The sequence below is a fragment of the Mustelus asterias genome, chromosome 22 (genome assembly GCF_964213995.1).
Source record: "Mustelus asterias chromosome 22, sMusAst1.hap1.1, whole genome shotgun sequence".
NCBI classification, from domain to species: domain Eukaryota; kingdom Metazoa; phylum Chordata; class Chondrichthyes; order Carcharhiniformes; family Triakidae; genus Mustelus; species Mustelus asterias.
The window spans coordinates 67,862,560-67,878,563 of record NC_135822.1 but is presented as its reverse complement, the minus strand read 5'-3'; the positions used below and the strand labels follow the sequence as shown (position 1 = coordinate 67,878,563).

General features: G+C 49.7%; 1 protein-coding gene and 1 non-coding gene across 4 annotated transcripts in view; both read left to right on the top strand.

The window, feature by feature from the left end:
* Positions 1-16,004, top strand: part of LOC144510159 (netrin receptor UNC5D-like) — a 558,422-nt gene that overhangs the window by 295,821 nt on the left and 246,597 nt on the right. For all 3 annotated transcript variants that reach the window (XM_078239549.1, XM_078239553.1, XM_078239551.1), the window contains exon 2: positions 14,969-15,184. In XM_078239549.1, coding sequence (XP_078095675.1) covers positions 14,969-15,184 — 216 coding nt within the window. The remainder of the gene's footprint in view (positions 1-14,968; positions 15,185-16,004) is intronic.
* Positions 14,296-14,369, top strand: trnai-aau (transfer RNA isoleucine (anticodon AAU)). The gene has a single exon. It is a non-coding gene; the product is annotated as a tRNA-Ile (tRNA).

Below are 16,004 nucleotides of genomic sequence, written 5' to 3'. Positions count from 1 at the left end.
TAGGGTGGCAGGAGCGAGACCAAGACTGTGGTGTTGAGTTTACCCCATTTTCTGCCAATGATGGGAGGTAGGCTATATGTCCTGTGTCTGTGACTTAAATGGGAACATAAAATGGAGAGAGATGTGTCCTTTGGGAAGGAAATCTGCCATCCTTACCTGGTCTGGCCGACATGTGACTCCAGAGCCACAGCAATGTGGTTGACTCTCAACTACCCTCCAAGGGCAACTAGGGATGGCAATAAATGGTGGCCAGCCAGTGACGCCCAGAGCGGGGCAGCGCGGTGGAACAATGGTTAACACTGCTGCCTCACAGTGCCAGGGACCCAGGTTCGATTCCCGGCTTTCTGTGCAGAGTCTGCACATTTCTCCTGTGTCTGCGTGGGTTTCCTCCGGGTGCTCCGGTTTCCTCCCACAGTCCGAAAGATGTGCTGGTTCGGTGGATTGGCCGTGCTAAACTCTCCCTCTGTGTACCAAACAGGCGCCGGAGTGTGGCGACTAGGGGATTTTCACAGTAACTTTATTGCAGTGTTAATGTAAGCCTACTTGTGCAGACTCCACACAGACTTTGACCCAAGCTGGGAATCAAACCCGGGTCCCTGGCGCTGAGGCAACAGCGCTAACCACAGTGCCGTCCATTGACACAAGCAATCCAGATTCTTTGGGTGTGTCATTTGGGTCAATTTGCCAGACAGTTGGTAATCAGATTGGTGCGCAGAGCAGAAGTTCAACCCTCGTTCCAGCTGGGGTGGATTCTAGATCTACCTCCTTGCCACATCCGTGGAGGAGATCGTGACGTAGTGGGTTGAACTTGTCTTCGGGTAGAGAACTGAAGAAGGACGAGGTACTGAATGCAACAGCGCTCTTCATCTGTATCTTACTATAATTAACTTACCATGGACACAGGTCACCCTTCAGTCTTTTGATTTCCAAAGAGTCCCAGTCTGTTCAGTCTTCCTTGACAAGGATACATTCTTCACTTTTGGTCTTTTCCTCGTGATTTTCTTTTTAAAAGCGCCTCCACTCCAACGGATCTCCGTCCTATGAAGACAAGAATGGTTTGTGGCACTCCAGGTGCAGTCAAACCAAAACACGATGCAGGTTCATTAGGACCTCACTGCTTTTCAGTTTTAAGCCCCTCGAACTGAAACTCTATCTCACGTGAAAGTCAAGAACGAGGCTTCACCGCGAATACTGCTGTTACCAGCAGCAAAATTGCTATCTGTGAGGCTGAGTTTGTAGTTGCGTTAAAGTAGGAGAAGGACATATTAATAAACTCAAAAAGGGAAGGGTGTGTGGGCAAACTTGAGTTTCACAGGCTTCAGGCTCTTGACTTGCCTTCCATCTTCTCCACAGTCAAGTGATGCTGACAACTCGGTTTGAGGTTGTCTCTGTGATGACTTCAGCCAGGTTCATGAGGTTGGCTTGCTAGAGTATGAACTACCTGATGAGTCCTCTTCGCCTGGTGCGGGGGAAGGGGGGGCGCGGGTCGGGAGGACGACCTCCTCGTGAACCTGCTTCTGGGCCTGGCGAGGTGAGCCATCAACAGGTCCAGGCAGCGGGCGATCGACAGGGACGTCCATCCTGACTGTCTGCCCCTCTACCACGGCTACATTCGCGGCCAGGTGTCCCTGGAGAGGGAGCATGCGGTGTTCACGGGTGCAGTTGATGCCTTCCACGCCCTCGATAATCACCTTTTGATTTGATGTTTCAAGTTTCCTTTGTGATTTGATTTTTGGTTCGGGTTGTTCCCCCTCCTTTTGGGGAGCTGCCCCCTTTTAATTTGTCCCAAAGTTAATTTGAGTTAGTTTATTTGTTTGGTATGCAAAAGAGATACCTGATGAGTCCTAATTGATGGTTAAATCAGGGAGCCACATGCTCCCTATTTAAAGCAGGTGTGTCAGACTCTCAGCCTGCATTCAGCAGGGAGCCACTGGAGAGCTGGCTGTGTACAGATGTATGGTGTAAATAAAGTAACTTGGTGACGGGACTTTTGCCTCCGTGGAGTTATTACAATGTCCCTGTAGATTAAAATTCAGATCGTGGGCCCGATTTTACCATTTTCATTCTAAGTGCCGAATCTGGGCGTAGTACAGATCCAATTTAGAAATCCGCTTTCAGGCGTCCTCATATGCTTTCAGCCATCTCAAGTCCCATTTGCGCTGTGGGTGGGGCTTAGCACAGCCGGAACGAACGAAGCTCTGAACTGTGCATGCGCAGTTAGAAAAAAATTGGAAAAAGTGTGCCCGTGTCAGATCGCTCCCGAGCCGCAGAAAGCAGAGAAAGCGGCCCAGGAGCGAAAAGCGGGAGGGAGGGTGTATCTTGGGGGGGGGGCGTGGGGAAGGAGGATGGTGGGTAAGATGTATCTCGGGGGGGCAGATGGAGCTTTGGGGGGGGGGGCAGATGGATCTCTGGTGGGGGGGGCAGGGGGGTCCACTGCCACTCTGCGGGCAATCAGTGGGGGGGAGGGGGCAGGGGTGGCGATTGTTCTGGGTAGTGGGGGGGTGGATAAGGGGGGCAGTGATGTGTGTGGATAGTGGGGGGGTGGATAAGGGACACACAGACACATCACTGCCCCCCTTATCCGCCCTCCCCACTACCCAGACCGATCGCCACCCGTGCCCCCCTTCCCACCCACCGATCACCCGCAGAGTGGCAGCGGACCCCCCTGCCCCCCCACCAGAGATCCATCTGCCCCCCCACCAGAGATCTATCTGTCCCCCTCCACCAGAGATCCATCTGCCCCCCCACCAGAGATCCATCTGCCCCCCCACCAGAGATCCATCTGCCCCCCCCCCCTCCCCGAGATACATGTTACCCACCTCCCTCCTCCCCCCCCAAGACAACGATCTGGCCATCTGGCCTCACTCCCCCCCACCCCCCCCCCCCCCCCCCCCAGCCCCTGACAATGAACTCGCCTCACTCTCCCCCCACCCACCAGAGAATGGTCTGGCCTCACTCCCCCTCCCCTCCAGAGGAACATCTGACCCGCCTCCTCCCCCCCCGCCCCCCCCCCACCAGACAACGATCGGCCCTCTCCCCCACCACCAGACAATGATTGGCCCTCCCCGCTCCCCCCCCCCCCGCCTGCCAGAGACACATCTGACCCGCCTCCTCCTCCTCCTCCCCCCTGCAACCAGAAACGATCTGACCTCACTCCCCTCCTCCCCCCTCCAACCAGAGAATGATCTGACCCGCCTCCACCTCCATCCCCACCACTGATCTGTGTCAGAGAGCCGTTGGAAACACTGAACGCGCTCTTCAGAGGCTGGAGCACCCAATTCAGACTTTTATTCAGCAGGTCCCTAAAAGCGCGGTTCCGGATCGGCAAACGCGGTGGTAAAGGGGGAAATGCTGATAGAGTTGGGTGGGCAGTTCATTAATTCAATTTAAATGCACGTAAATGCATTTAAATCGTCGTTGTGCCCGATTCGGGCGCGGAACGGATCCCCGCCATTCGCGGGTCTCGGTAAAGTGGCGATCTGCGCGGACGCAGGTGCAGATCGCGATAAAGGCCTCACACCCGACTTTACCGCGATTTCGCGCCCGAAAACGGGTGCAAATTGTTGGCAAAACCGGGCCCCGTGTGCGAACGTGCAAGTTTGAAACCTCGGGAAATTAAAGAAGCACCAAATAGAAAGATGGACTGTTGATTAATGATTCCCTGGACATGTTTCTTCAGGGAATAGCAGCACACGGTTCCAAAAAACAAGAACACCCAGAGACCAGACTTGTCCTTTGGACGAAATAAATTCCTGACTCCTCGGAAACTCCTCTCATGCTGCTGCTGAGCTTTGTGGAATTCAGCCAATTGATATTCAGTCACGGAGGGTGCCTAATTGAAAACTTACTTTAATAATAAGCCGATGCTTCACAGAAGGCCAGAAGCTTTGGAACGCCTCGCACACAATTATTCCATCAAATTTGTAAGCGAGAGGTTGATAACAGAAAGGTCATAGCTTACATGTTTGATTAAAATCTACGTTTTAACACTGGTGTTTAGCATCAGGCAGTGCATTAAAAACTGCTTTGCACAAGCGGTTGTTTCTTGAAATGGCGGGGCTGATTTTTATTTTGGAAAAGGTGAGACCCATTTTGCACCGAGATTTATCTGCGTGCAAGAGAATCATTCAGTAATCTGTGTTTTACGCTGCTGATGATTCTGTTTGAGGGAAAGCTTCCTGCCTTCTTTCTAGTAATTTTGATTTGATTTATTATTGTCCCATGTATTAGTATGCAGTGAAAAGTATTGTTTCTTGCACGCTATACAGACAACGCATACCGTTCATAGAGAAGGAAAGGAGAGAGTGCAGAATGTAGTGTTACAGCCATAGTTAGGGTGTAATTACTGCATTGACAGAGAGTTTAAAAGAGTTAGAATAAAGTTGTAGAAGCATAGATGGAGAGTAAAAGATAGAATTAGAAAGTACGCCGGGCGCAGCTTGCAAGAAGTCGCCTCGCTCCTGAGCCACCTTGCCATCAATCAATTGGGAGGCATGATCTGTACAGAGTCTGTACGTTCTCCCCATGCCTGTGTGGGTTTCCTCCGGGTGCTCCGGTTTCCTCCCACACTCCAAAGATGTGCAGGTGAGGTGGATTGGCCATGCTAAATTGCCCCTGAGTGTTCCAAGATGTGTCGGTTTGGTGGATTAGCGGGGGTAAATATGTGGGGTCTTCAGGGATAGGGCATGGGTAAGATGCTCTGTCAGAATATCAGTGCAGACTCGATGGGTCGAATGGCCTCCTTCTGCACGGTAGGGATTCTACGATCCAAACGGATCAATGTTCACCCTCGACATCCAGGTTGTGGCATTTTATTTTGTGGTGGGGAGAGGACTATTTCTGTCCAGTTCAACAAAACTAATTAAGCCAGAGAACCGGGAACAAGCACCCACTGGCTGAAAATGGCACCCCTTGTGGGACTACTCGCCCAGTATGTTTTGGAAGGCTCACGTTTGCCAGCTGCATGCATTGGGATCTGGTCGGTTGGGTGGACTGCTGTAAGAATTCAGGAGTCAGCTGAAAAGGAATGGTGCACAAAATAAAAGTAAAAACACAAAGAGGTTCCAACCGGGACGTTACAATAATGGACCCGCTCAGGGGTCTGCTTCAGAAAGGGCTCGGCACACCTGTTCACCCTTGTCAGGTAATTTCCAGTCTCACGGGAACTCATATTTGATGAGTCTAACTGGGAGGTCAATCAGGGAGTCCCCATGCAAGTCCGGGGGGGGGGGGGGTTTAATCACACCTGCCCACGGATCTCCATCATTCCATGGACAGGTGACTTCCTCGCCAACAATGCAGGTTTGGCAGAGCAGAAATTCTCAGACTCGCCAGAGGATCAGCTGGGGCCTTGGTTACTGCTGGAAAACTCGAAACATGGCAGCAAATGCAGGGGCCAGGGCTGGGGGGGGCGCGGGGGAGGAACTCAAAGAGAGCAGAAGAGTTGGCATTTCAGGTTTGCGACTTGTCAGAACCATAATAGCGATTGAACAGGCTTTAAGCAACTACAGAGGCAATGCGGCACAGTGGTTAGCATTGCTGCCTCACAGCGCCAGGGACCCAGGTTCGATTCCCGGCTTGGGTCACGGTCTGTGCGGAGTTTGCACGTTCTCCCCGTGTCTGCATGGGTTTCCTCCGGGTGCTCCGGGGTCCTCCCACAGTCCAAAAGATGCGCTAGTTAGGTGGATGGGCCGTGCTAAATTCTCTCTCAGTGTACTCTGAAGAGGCGCCGGAGTGTGGCAACTAGGGGATTTTCACAGTAACTTCATTGCAGTGTTAATGTGAGCCTTACTTGTGACACTAATAAATAAACTTAAAAGAAAGGTGACGGAGGTAGGTCGAGAATAAAAGGGATCCCCCTGGGATAGAATAGAAGGCAGGAGATATGGAAATGTCAGAAGGGATGATGGTGTCATGAAAAAGAAAAGGTCATGGGAAAAATAAAGAAACACATAAATCAAGAGGAGCTTAAAATGGCAGCAGCAGAATGATTAACAGCATTGACTGATTGTGAAAATGAGGCAGAGATTATGATCTGAAATTCGGTGTGGAGCCTGCAGGGCTTAAGGGCGAAATCTAAAGATGAGGTTTGTCCAACTTCTACTGAACTCCATTGGAACAGTGTTGGAGACCAAAGAGAGAATGGGACGGAGAATAAAATGGAAATGGAATCATGCTTGCAATCTGAAGTTGAGGTGGCCGTGCAATCTGTGTCTGGTCTTCCCCGGCGCAGAGGAAGACTCGCCACAAGTGGTGAAAGCTGTGTCCTAAATTGGAAGAAAGAGAAGTGAATGGCTGCTGCACCTTGGGAGGGAGGGCTTGGGGCCCTGGAGAGAGAGAGGAGCTGAAAGGGACAGCATTGTATCTCTTACGGCTTGCCTGGGAAGGTGCCATGGGACGTGTGGAACTAGGGTGGCACAGTGGTTAGCACTGCTCCCTTAGAGCGCCAGGGACCCGGGTTGGGTCACTGTCTGTGCGGAGTCGGCACATTCTCCCCATGTCTGTGTGGGTTTCCTCCGGGCGCTCTGGTTTCCTCCCACACTCCAAAAGCCGTGCTGGTTGGGTGCATTGGCCGTGATAAATTCTCCCTCAACGTACCCGAACAGGCGCCGGAGTGTGGCAACTGGGGGAATTTCACAGTAACTTCATTGCGGCGTTAATGTAAGCCTACTTATGACGCTAATAAATAAGCTGAACATTGGCTGACTGGGCATTTGCGTCATTCTCTGCTGATATGTCCGCTAGTCTTTCTGGCTTTCCATGGCGGAAGACCACACGGCATTGTTGAAAGATCCCTCATGCTACGGTCACTGTTTATGCCATTAATTTGTTTCAGATTCAACTTTACAGCATGAAAAGAAACAAGTTTAATATTGAAGTAAATCAGTGTTTATAGCAGGGTACTAAGTGTATGCGCTTACTCCACTAGCACTGACTAAAACACCTTAAATCCCCACAATCTAATTATATCCCAATTTGAGAGATCCCTGTTGTGCTTTGTTTTTTTGCATGGTTAAAGGAGGACTTGTATTTTATTTGTCACATCTTATCACATCAGCCAGAGATGTCTCAGGGCTCATCACACACGTAAAATCGCTTTGGAAAGCAGGTGGCAAATGTGACAGGAAATAAACTGACTGGCCAGTGACTCATGAATGAATATAATCCAGGGCGCCGAGGGAAGGCATTTTCTCTTCCCATGGAACCAAATCACTCACAAGGGATTGTGTAAACTCGCCTGCGTGTTCATTTATTAAGACCAGGCACATCTGTACAGGAGGAACAAGACACCCGCAAGCAGCAGAGCCGTGTGTGCTGTGTTCTGCTCACAGCCCAAAGTGAAACTGAGACTGGATCACGTGACACACTTTCCCTTCAACTGATGGCATGCTGCCATCCCTTAAAGGGTGCCGGTACCTCCAAATTTTTGTGAACGTCCCGAATACACAGGCAGGTGGTGCAAGAAGTGGGCAAATTTCACACCTTCACAGTGCCGCAGGAAAATCCTGATAACTTAATAATTAAAATGCCCACGCCATGAAAAAGCGAAGGGATCATAAAAGCAATTGATTTGAATTTCAAAAGACTGGCTTTTGGTGCTTGTTCTTGTTTTGGGAGTTACCAGACAATTGACTTGGCAACTGGGACAGTGCTATATCAGTTGAGTGGCAACCTCAGTACGGAGAGGCACAGGGGGTCAAGTGGTTAGTACTGCTGCCTCACAGCGCCAGGGACTCAGGTTCGATTCCCAGTTTGGGATTTGATTTGATTTATTATTGTCACATGTATTAACGTACAGTGAAAAGTATTGTTTCTTGCGCGCTATACAGACAAAGCATACCGTTCATAGAGAAGGAAAGGAGCGAGTGCAGAATGTAGTGTTACACTCATAGCTAGGGTGTTGAGAAAGATCAACTTGGTGCGAGGTAGGTCCATTCAAAAGTTTGACAGCAGCAGGGAAGAAGCTGTTCTTGAGTCGGTTGGTACGTGACCTCAGACTTTTGTATCTTTTTCCTGAAGGAAGAAGGTGGAAGTGAGTATATCTGGGATGCGTGGGGTCCTTAATTATGTTGGCTGCTTTGCCGAGGCAGTGGGAAGTGTAGACAGAGTCAATGGATGGGAGGCTGGTTTGCGTGATGGATTGGGCTACATTCATGACCTTTTGTAGTTTCTTGCAGTCTTGTGCAGAGCAGGAGCCATACCAAGCTGTGGTACAACCAGAAAGAATGCTTTCTATGATGCATCTGTAAAGGTTGGTGAGAGTCGTAGCTGACATGCCAAATTTCCTGTCACTGTCTGCGTGGAATTTGCATATTCTTCCCGTGTCTGCGTGGGTTTCCTCCCACAGTCCAAAAGACGTGCGGATTAGGTGGACTGGCCATGCTAAATTGCCCCTTCATGTGAGGGGGACCAGCTAGGGAAAATGCATGGGATTATGGGGATAGGGCCTGGGTAGGATCGTGGCCGGTGCAGACTCGATGGGCCGAATGGCCTTCGGCACTGTAGGGATTCTACGAAGTGATCTTCAGACCCAGTGCAACAATATTTGCAGAGGTCCCCACAACTGTACCTGTAATTACAAAGATGTCTCTGGCAGTGCATCTGTAGGAGTCTGCAGCAGTGCATCAGTATTTGCAGGAGTTTCCTGAGAATGCACCATTATTGACAGAAAACAGTTCCCTCGGAGTATTTGCAGGAGGCTTTCAGGAGTTTGTCGGTATTTACAGAGAGATCTCCCAACAGCAGTCAGTTTGTGTCTAACATCTCTGTGTCCGCATGAGTATTGGCCTGGAAACGTGCCGGTTTTTGTAAACCCTGAAAAGGTCGTTGACCTTGCAAGGGGTCTCTTAGAGAGACAGGGGGCGGGGTGTTAATACTTTCCGGGGGGCCACTGGGTGCGCATCAACATTTTTGGGACTCCTTGGAATTGGTCTAAAATGCGCAGGACGTCTGACAACACAAAGTCTGAAAAGCCCTGGCTTATTCAGTTCAGGAATCACTGTAATCGCCTTATCTGTTAGGAGGTTTTGTTTTTTGAAATGCTCATCTATTCCAGGGTGACTGGCTGAGCTGTGTGTTTGATTAGGTGACCGCGGCTTCTCTTTCCACTCTTGCTGATCATTTGCTTTCCACAAGAGCTGTGCAATTAAAGTTGCACCTTGTCTGCAGCCTCTGCGAAGGATGTCCGCCAGACGGAAAACAGACTCGTGGACATGAGCTCATCTCAAGTCGATTCAAATGGAAATGTTACTTCCCCTGAATGGATAATTGCTCTGTACCTCTTCCCACTAACAACACCTCTTAATGCAATTTTTTTTGGTTCCCATGCATGGGAAAATAAATCATGCTTTGCATTGTGACCCATTTTGCTCTCAGGGAGCGCGGGTAGCACAGTGGTTAGCACTGCTGCCTCACAGCGCCAGGGACCCGGGTTCGATTCAATTCCGGCTTGGGTCACTGTCTGTTTGGAGTTTACACATTCTCCCCGTGGGTTTCCTCCGGGTGCTCCGGTTTCCTCCCATGGTCCAAAGATGTGCAGGTTAGGTGGATTGGCCGTGCTAAATTGTCCCTTGGGTGTCCCAAGATGTGTAGATTAGGGGGTTTAGCCATAGTGAATGTGCGAGGTTACAGGGATAGGGTGGGGGAGAGGGCCGGGATAAGATAGTCAGTGCAGATTTGGTGGGCTGAATGGCCCCCTTCGACACTGTAGGAATTCGATGATTCTATGAAATAACAGCATCAACATTGTGTTTATATACTACCTTAAAAGCCAAAGGGGGGAATTTTATGAGAAGAATTTCTAAGTGTCCAGCTAGTGCGAAAATAGGAGAGTTGCAGATTCGCTTTTAGGATGAGTTTCTACACCCAATCGTATGCACAGTGCACGAAAAAATGGGCGAGACCATTTCTAGCGACTCAAGGCAGTGGGCGGGGCTTACTTCACCAGGCAGCAGAGGGAGCTATTGCGCATGTGAATTTGATTTCCCCCCTTCTGATAGATCAGGCGTTGAGCTTGTGGTTCCAAAAAAAAGGTCGCTTGAGCAGGAGATGCATTTAGAAATTAGACAGCACCTCCTGAACCCACAAGGCAGCAGGCACTTGTGAACACCACCACCTTTAAGTTGCTGCCCACCCAAGTAACACACTGTGCTGACATACAAGTGCATCACGCACGGGCAGCACGGTGGCACAGCGCCTCACAGCGCCGGGGATCTGGGTTCGACTCCCAGCTTGGGTCATTGTCTGTGTGGAGTTTGCACATTCTCCCCGTGTCTGCGTGGGTTTCCTCCGGGTGCTCCGGTCTCCTCCCACAGTCCAACGATGTGTGGGTTAGGCTGATTGGCCGTGCTAAATTGCCCCTTAGTGTCAAGGGGTTAGTCAGGTAAATAGGTAGAGTTGTGGAGATAGGGCCTGGGTGGGATTGGGGTCGGTGCAGAGTCGATGGGCCGAATGGCCTCCTTCTGCAGTGTAGGGATTCTATCAAAGAAACTGCGGCAGCTCACCACCACCACCTTTGAGGGCAATTTGGAATGGGCAGTAAACGCTGGTCTTTCCACCTCCTGTGAGCTGGTGCAGGGATGAAATTGTGTCAGTCAGAATCCTCTTCAGCTGCTTGCCATTGGTTCTGAAATACTTGCATGCTTTGCGCTGACCCTCTGCTGTCACTCACGGCGAAAAATAGCAGCAAACTTAGAAAGGTACGCGCTGAGCATTTGAAAGCCCCTCACTGGGACCTGTGCTACCTAATTGCATTGGAAGTAAAGGCGGATAAAATGTTGGAAATGCAAAACAGGTCGGCCACCATCGGAAGAAAGAGGACAGGTTACTGTCAGCATTGACAGAACTAACAAAGTCTCTCCCCTTAAACGTTAACCAATGCTCACTTGTTTTCAGATCAATTTTTTGTGGGTATTTCACATTGACAGTTTTAGTTCCCCCCCCCCCACCACCACTCTCCACCGCCTCCCCCCCCTCCCCGTCCCCCCACACCCCCGTCCCCCCACACCCCCGCCAACTTCACTCCGATGTTCTTAATTGAAGGAGGGAGTTAAATATTCCAACCCATAATTGTTTTAGTACACACTTATTGACTGGCATGGTTTGGTCAAGGGCCTTCCTCCACATTAACACAATCACTCAAAACAGGCAGTTTACCCAGGGGAATTAGCCAATTTCTACAGGCTTTCTGCTTGGTCAACAGCTTAACTAGTGACCCGATTGCAGTTGTTTTCCTGACGGAGCTCCGGTGTGGGCAGGGAACATGCCAGAACATGAGCCGAGTTATCACTGGCTCCTGTGACAAGATCCGCAAGCAGATCTTCCAACGGAACTTTGTTTTATTCATTCGTGGGGCACAGGTGTCACTGGCTGGGCCAACATTTATTACCCAACCCTTGTTGTCCTTGTTCAGGGGGCAGTTGGGAGTCAACCACATTGCTGTGGCTCTGGAGTCACAAGTAGGCCAGACCGGGTAAGGATGGCAGATTTCCTTCCCTGAAGGACATCAGTGAACCGGATGGGTTTTTCCGACAATCGACAATGGTTTCATGGCCATCAGTCTTAATTCCAGATTTTTTTATTGAATTCAAATTCCATCATCTGTCGTGGTGGGATTCGAACCCGGGTCCCCAGGACATTCACTGAGTTTCTGGATGAATGGACTACCAATAATACCACGAGGCCATCATCTCCCCTAAACAGAAACAGGTGTAATATCTGGAAATTGAGAATTGGCTGGTGATGTTTCAATCGTTGCGATCGTTTGTCTTGGTCAGCCTTGCTGTGTGTTTCTGCAGAGTGCAAAATTCTCCCCTTTAACCCAAAACTGGGGCGGCACGGTGGCACAGCGGGTTAGCACTGCTGCTTCACAGCGCCAAGGACCCGGGTTTGATTCCCAGCTTGGGCCACTGTCTGTGTGGAGTTTGCACGTTCTCCCCGTGTCTGCGTGGGTTTCCTCTGGGTGCTCCGGTTTCCCCCCACATTCTGAAAGACGTGCAGGTTAGGGTGCATTGACCTGAACAGGCGCCGGACTGTGGCGACTAGGGGAATTTCACAGTAACTTCACTGCAGTGTTAATGTAAGCCTTACTTGTGACTAGTAAAAAAACTTTAACTTTGGGATGAAGTTCGAAAAGGGAGCGATTGCTAGATTGAAGAGAGCTAAATGTGACATGAGTTACATGCTCGGTGTCAATGAGCCCAGCGTTCAGCCCATCTTGTCATCTTTTGGAAAACCCTAAGTTCCTACCTCAGAATATCAAAGGCAAAATACTGCGGATACTGGAATCTTGAAACAAAAGCAGAAGATGATGGAAAATCTCAGCAAGTCTGACAGCATCTGTGGGGAGAGAACGTTGGCTCCATTCTCCCTCCAGAGACGCTGCCAGACCTGCTGGGATTTTCCAGCATTTTCTGTACTTGTATTGATGGTGAATTCTATGCCACATTGTCCATGAATATTGTTCAGACCTGGGCCAGAAACTCCGAGGTGTTTTATGAAGATAGCCTAAACCGCTAGGTTTTGCACTTTGATTTTGCCATGTGTGAGCATAAGGTCTTTCACCCCAGATATGACTCAGGTGACCCACTTGGAAACTTTATCAGAATGTTTATTTAAGAACACAGTTAAACTACAATAGAGAGATTTGAGTATAACTTCTGCCAATTACAAGTTTCAAGCAGGATACAGTGTAAACCTTAATTGTTCACTAATGTCCCTTAGGGAAGGAAATCTGCCGTCCTGATCTATTTTATTAGTCACAAGTAAGGCTTAAATTAACACTGCAATGAAGTTACTGTGAAATTCCCCTACACTCCGGCGCCTGTTCGGGTCAATGCACCGAACCAGCACGTCTTTCAGAATGTGGGAGGAAACCGGAGCACCCGGAGGAAACCCACGCAGACACGTGGAGAATGTGCAGACTCCGCACAGACAGTGACCCAAGCCGGGAATCGAATCCGGGTCCCTGGCGCTGTGAAACTGCAGTGCTAACAACTGTGCTACCGTGCTCCGGTCTGGCCCACATGTGACTCCAGCGCCACAGCAATGTGGTTGATTCTCAACTGCCCGCGGGCAACTAGGGATGGGCAATAAATGCCGGCCAGCCAGCGATGTCCATGTGTTAAAAAAAAAGCCAGCTAATGATGATGTTCCAAGTCAAACAATACCCCATAAACATACATCCCTTCCTAGACTTGGCACAAATAAGAACAAGGAAAATTACAGCGCAGGAACAGGCCCTTCGGCCCTCCAAGCCTGCACTGATCATGCTGCCCGACTGAACTAAAACCCCCTACTCTTCCGGGGACCGTATCCCTCTATTCCCATCCTATTCATGTATTTGTCCAGATGCCCCTTAAAAGAGACTATCGTATCTGCTTCCACTACCTCCCCCGGCAGCAAGTTCCAGGCACCCACTATTCTCTGTGTGAAAAATCTGCCTCGTACATCTCCTTTAAACCTTGCCCCTCGCACCTTCAACCCTAGTAATTGACTCTTCCGCCCTGGGAAAAAGCTTCTGACTATCCACTCTGTCCATGCCCCTCATAATCTTGTAGACTTCCATCAGGTCTCCCCTCAACCTCCGTCGTTCCAGTGAGAACAAACCAAGTTTCTCCAACCTCTCCTCATAGCTAATGCCCTCCATACCAGGCAACATCCTGGCAAATCATTTCTGTACCCTCTCCAAAGCCTCCAATAACTCGAATGTTCATGCGATGCTGGATTTTGCAGCTTTTCAATACCTGCTGTGAATTGGCCTTTTGAAATGTCTGGTTAAAACGCTGACGTTTCCCAGACAGCAGAATTTCCCACTCCAGGGAGAGGAAACAAGAAAGGATGCTTTTTGTCTCAAGTCTAAACAGCTTCTGAGCAAACTGAAACTAAAACCTTGGACTTTTCTGTGGAAAAGAAAACTCTCTCCCAGTCATCTCCTGACCTGTCAATCATCCCCAAAATCAAGCCCAAGTCAGCAATCCCAAGGTGGTCATGAAAAACCCCAGGACACTGCATTAGACCAGATTAAAACAAACATGAAGTCCGTTAGATTGCTCTAGTAGCAATTACAGATATTACAGATTATAGATCATACCCACTCGCTGTGTAAAAAAGGGTGACCTTCCCCCTGCGAGAATCAGGTTCAGCTCTTACTTTAAGGAATTCGGAAACCGGCATCCATTACATGGGTGGCCATCCTGTGTCAGGAGTTCACTATTCAAGGGGTGGCATGCTGGGATGATGCACATTGCAGATTTGGTGGCAGCATGAGGTCTATCAGGACAATTGGTCAGCATCGGTGGCCAGTTAGCTCAGATGGTTAGAGTGTGGTGCCAATAACGCCGAGGTCTTGGGTTTGATCCCCGTACTGGCCAAATACAATCGGGGCAGCACGGTGGCACAGTGGTTAGCACTGCTGCCTCACAGCGCCAGGAACCGGGTTCGATTCCTGGCTTGGGTCACTGATGCGCTATCAATAAGGCGAAAGACTACCGATATGCCAATATAAGTGTAGGCTTTTATTCACAACAGAATCAGGAGCAGATCCCAACAAATAACCGACCTGGACTGAACAAGGGGGAGGAGACAGCCACCTTTATACTAGGTGCTGAGGGGAGGACCCAAACTGGAAGGGGATGTGTCCAGGTATGACAAGCACACACAACGGTGGTCCATATAGGACAAAGGCACAACTGAGGTCCACCACAGTCACTCGCTGTGTGGAACCTGCACGTTCTCCCCGTGTCTGCGGGGGTTTCCTCCCACAGTCCGAAAGACGTGCTGGTTAGATGCATTGGCCATGCTAAATTCTCCCTCAGTGTACCCGAACAGGCGCCGGAGTGTGTGGCGACGAGGGGATTTTCACAGTAACTTCACTGCAGTGTTAACGTAAGCCGACTTGTGACGACTAAATAAACTTTGACTCGATTGTGTTCTCCACACTCTGACAGAATTTCACTATGTTCTTCCTCAGCAGGGGGAGGTAATGGAGAAAGTCTGCCTGAAACCATACCTTTGGGGACCCTGCCACGCTTCCTGGTTGAACCAGAGGATTCTTACATTGTGAAGAACAACCCCATCAAGCTGCGGTGTAAAGCCATGCCCGCCATGCAGATCTTCTTCAAGTGCAACGGAGACTGGGTCCACCAGAAAGAACACGTGCTTGAAGAACATGTGGACGAGTATACAGGTAACGCAGCCTCCTTTGCGCGGGTTCGGGTGGAGTGCCACTTGATTACAATGGACAGCAGACTTCATCAGCCAAATGCCACCCAGCAATAAATTTGCGCAGATCAATGTTAAACTCATTGAAATGATTTATCCTCTGTCCAGGGTGTTGGGAGGAGAGTGTGGGGGGTGGGTGCCGGAGTTGTTGGTTGGGTGGGTGAGCCGTGAGTCATCTTCAAACACAGACGATTGCTGTGAAGATTCACGCGGGAGAATTGGCAATGTTGCAGTACTTGTTTTAGTCATGATTTTTGATGAGTCACCTGAAGGCGTGGGTGTTTGGGCCCATCAGGCAGGACTGCAACACTCCACCCAACATCTCTCCAGAAGCAAGCCAGACTCCACTGGCAGTGGTACAGATAGCAAAAAAAAATTCAGAAACGCTGGATTATGATAGAAACAGTCCAAAGATAGAAACATAGAAATTAGAAGCCAGGTTTAGGCCATCTGGCCCTTCGAGCCTGCTCCGCCATTCATCTTAATCCTGGCTGATCACCAAATTCAATATCCTGATCCCCCTTCCCCTCATATCGCTTGATCTCTTTAACCCCCAAGAGCTCTATCTAATTTCTCCTTGAAATCAGACAATGTTTTGGCCTCAACTACTTTCTGTGATAGTGAATTCCACACATTCACCACCCTCTAGGTAAAGAAATTTCTCCTCACTTCAGTTCTAAGAGGTTTATCCCCTTATCCTCAAACTATGACCCCTAGTTCTGGACTCCCCCCACCATCGGGAACATTCTTTCCGAATCGACCCTGTCTAACCCTGTTAGAATTTT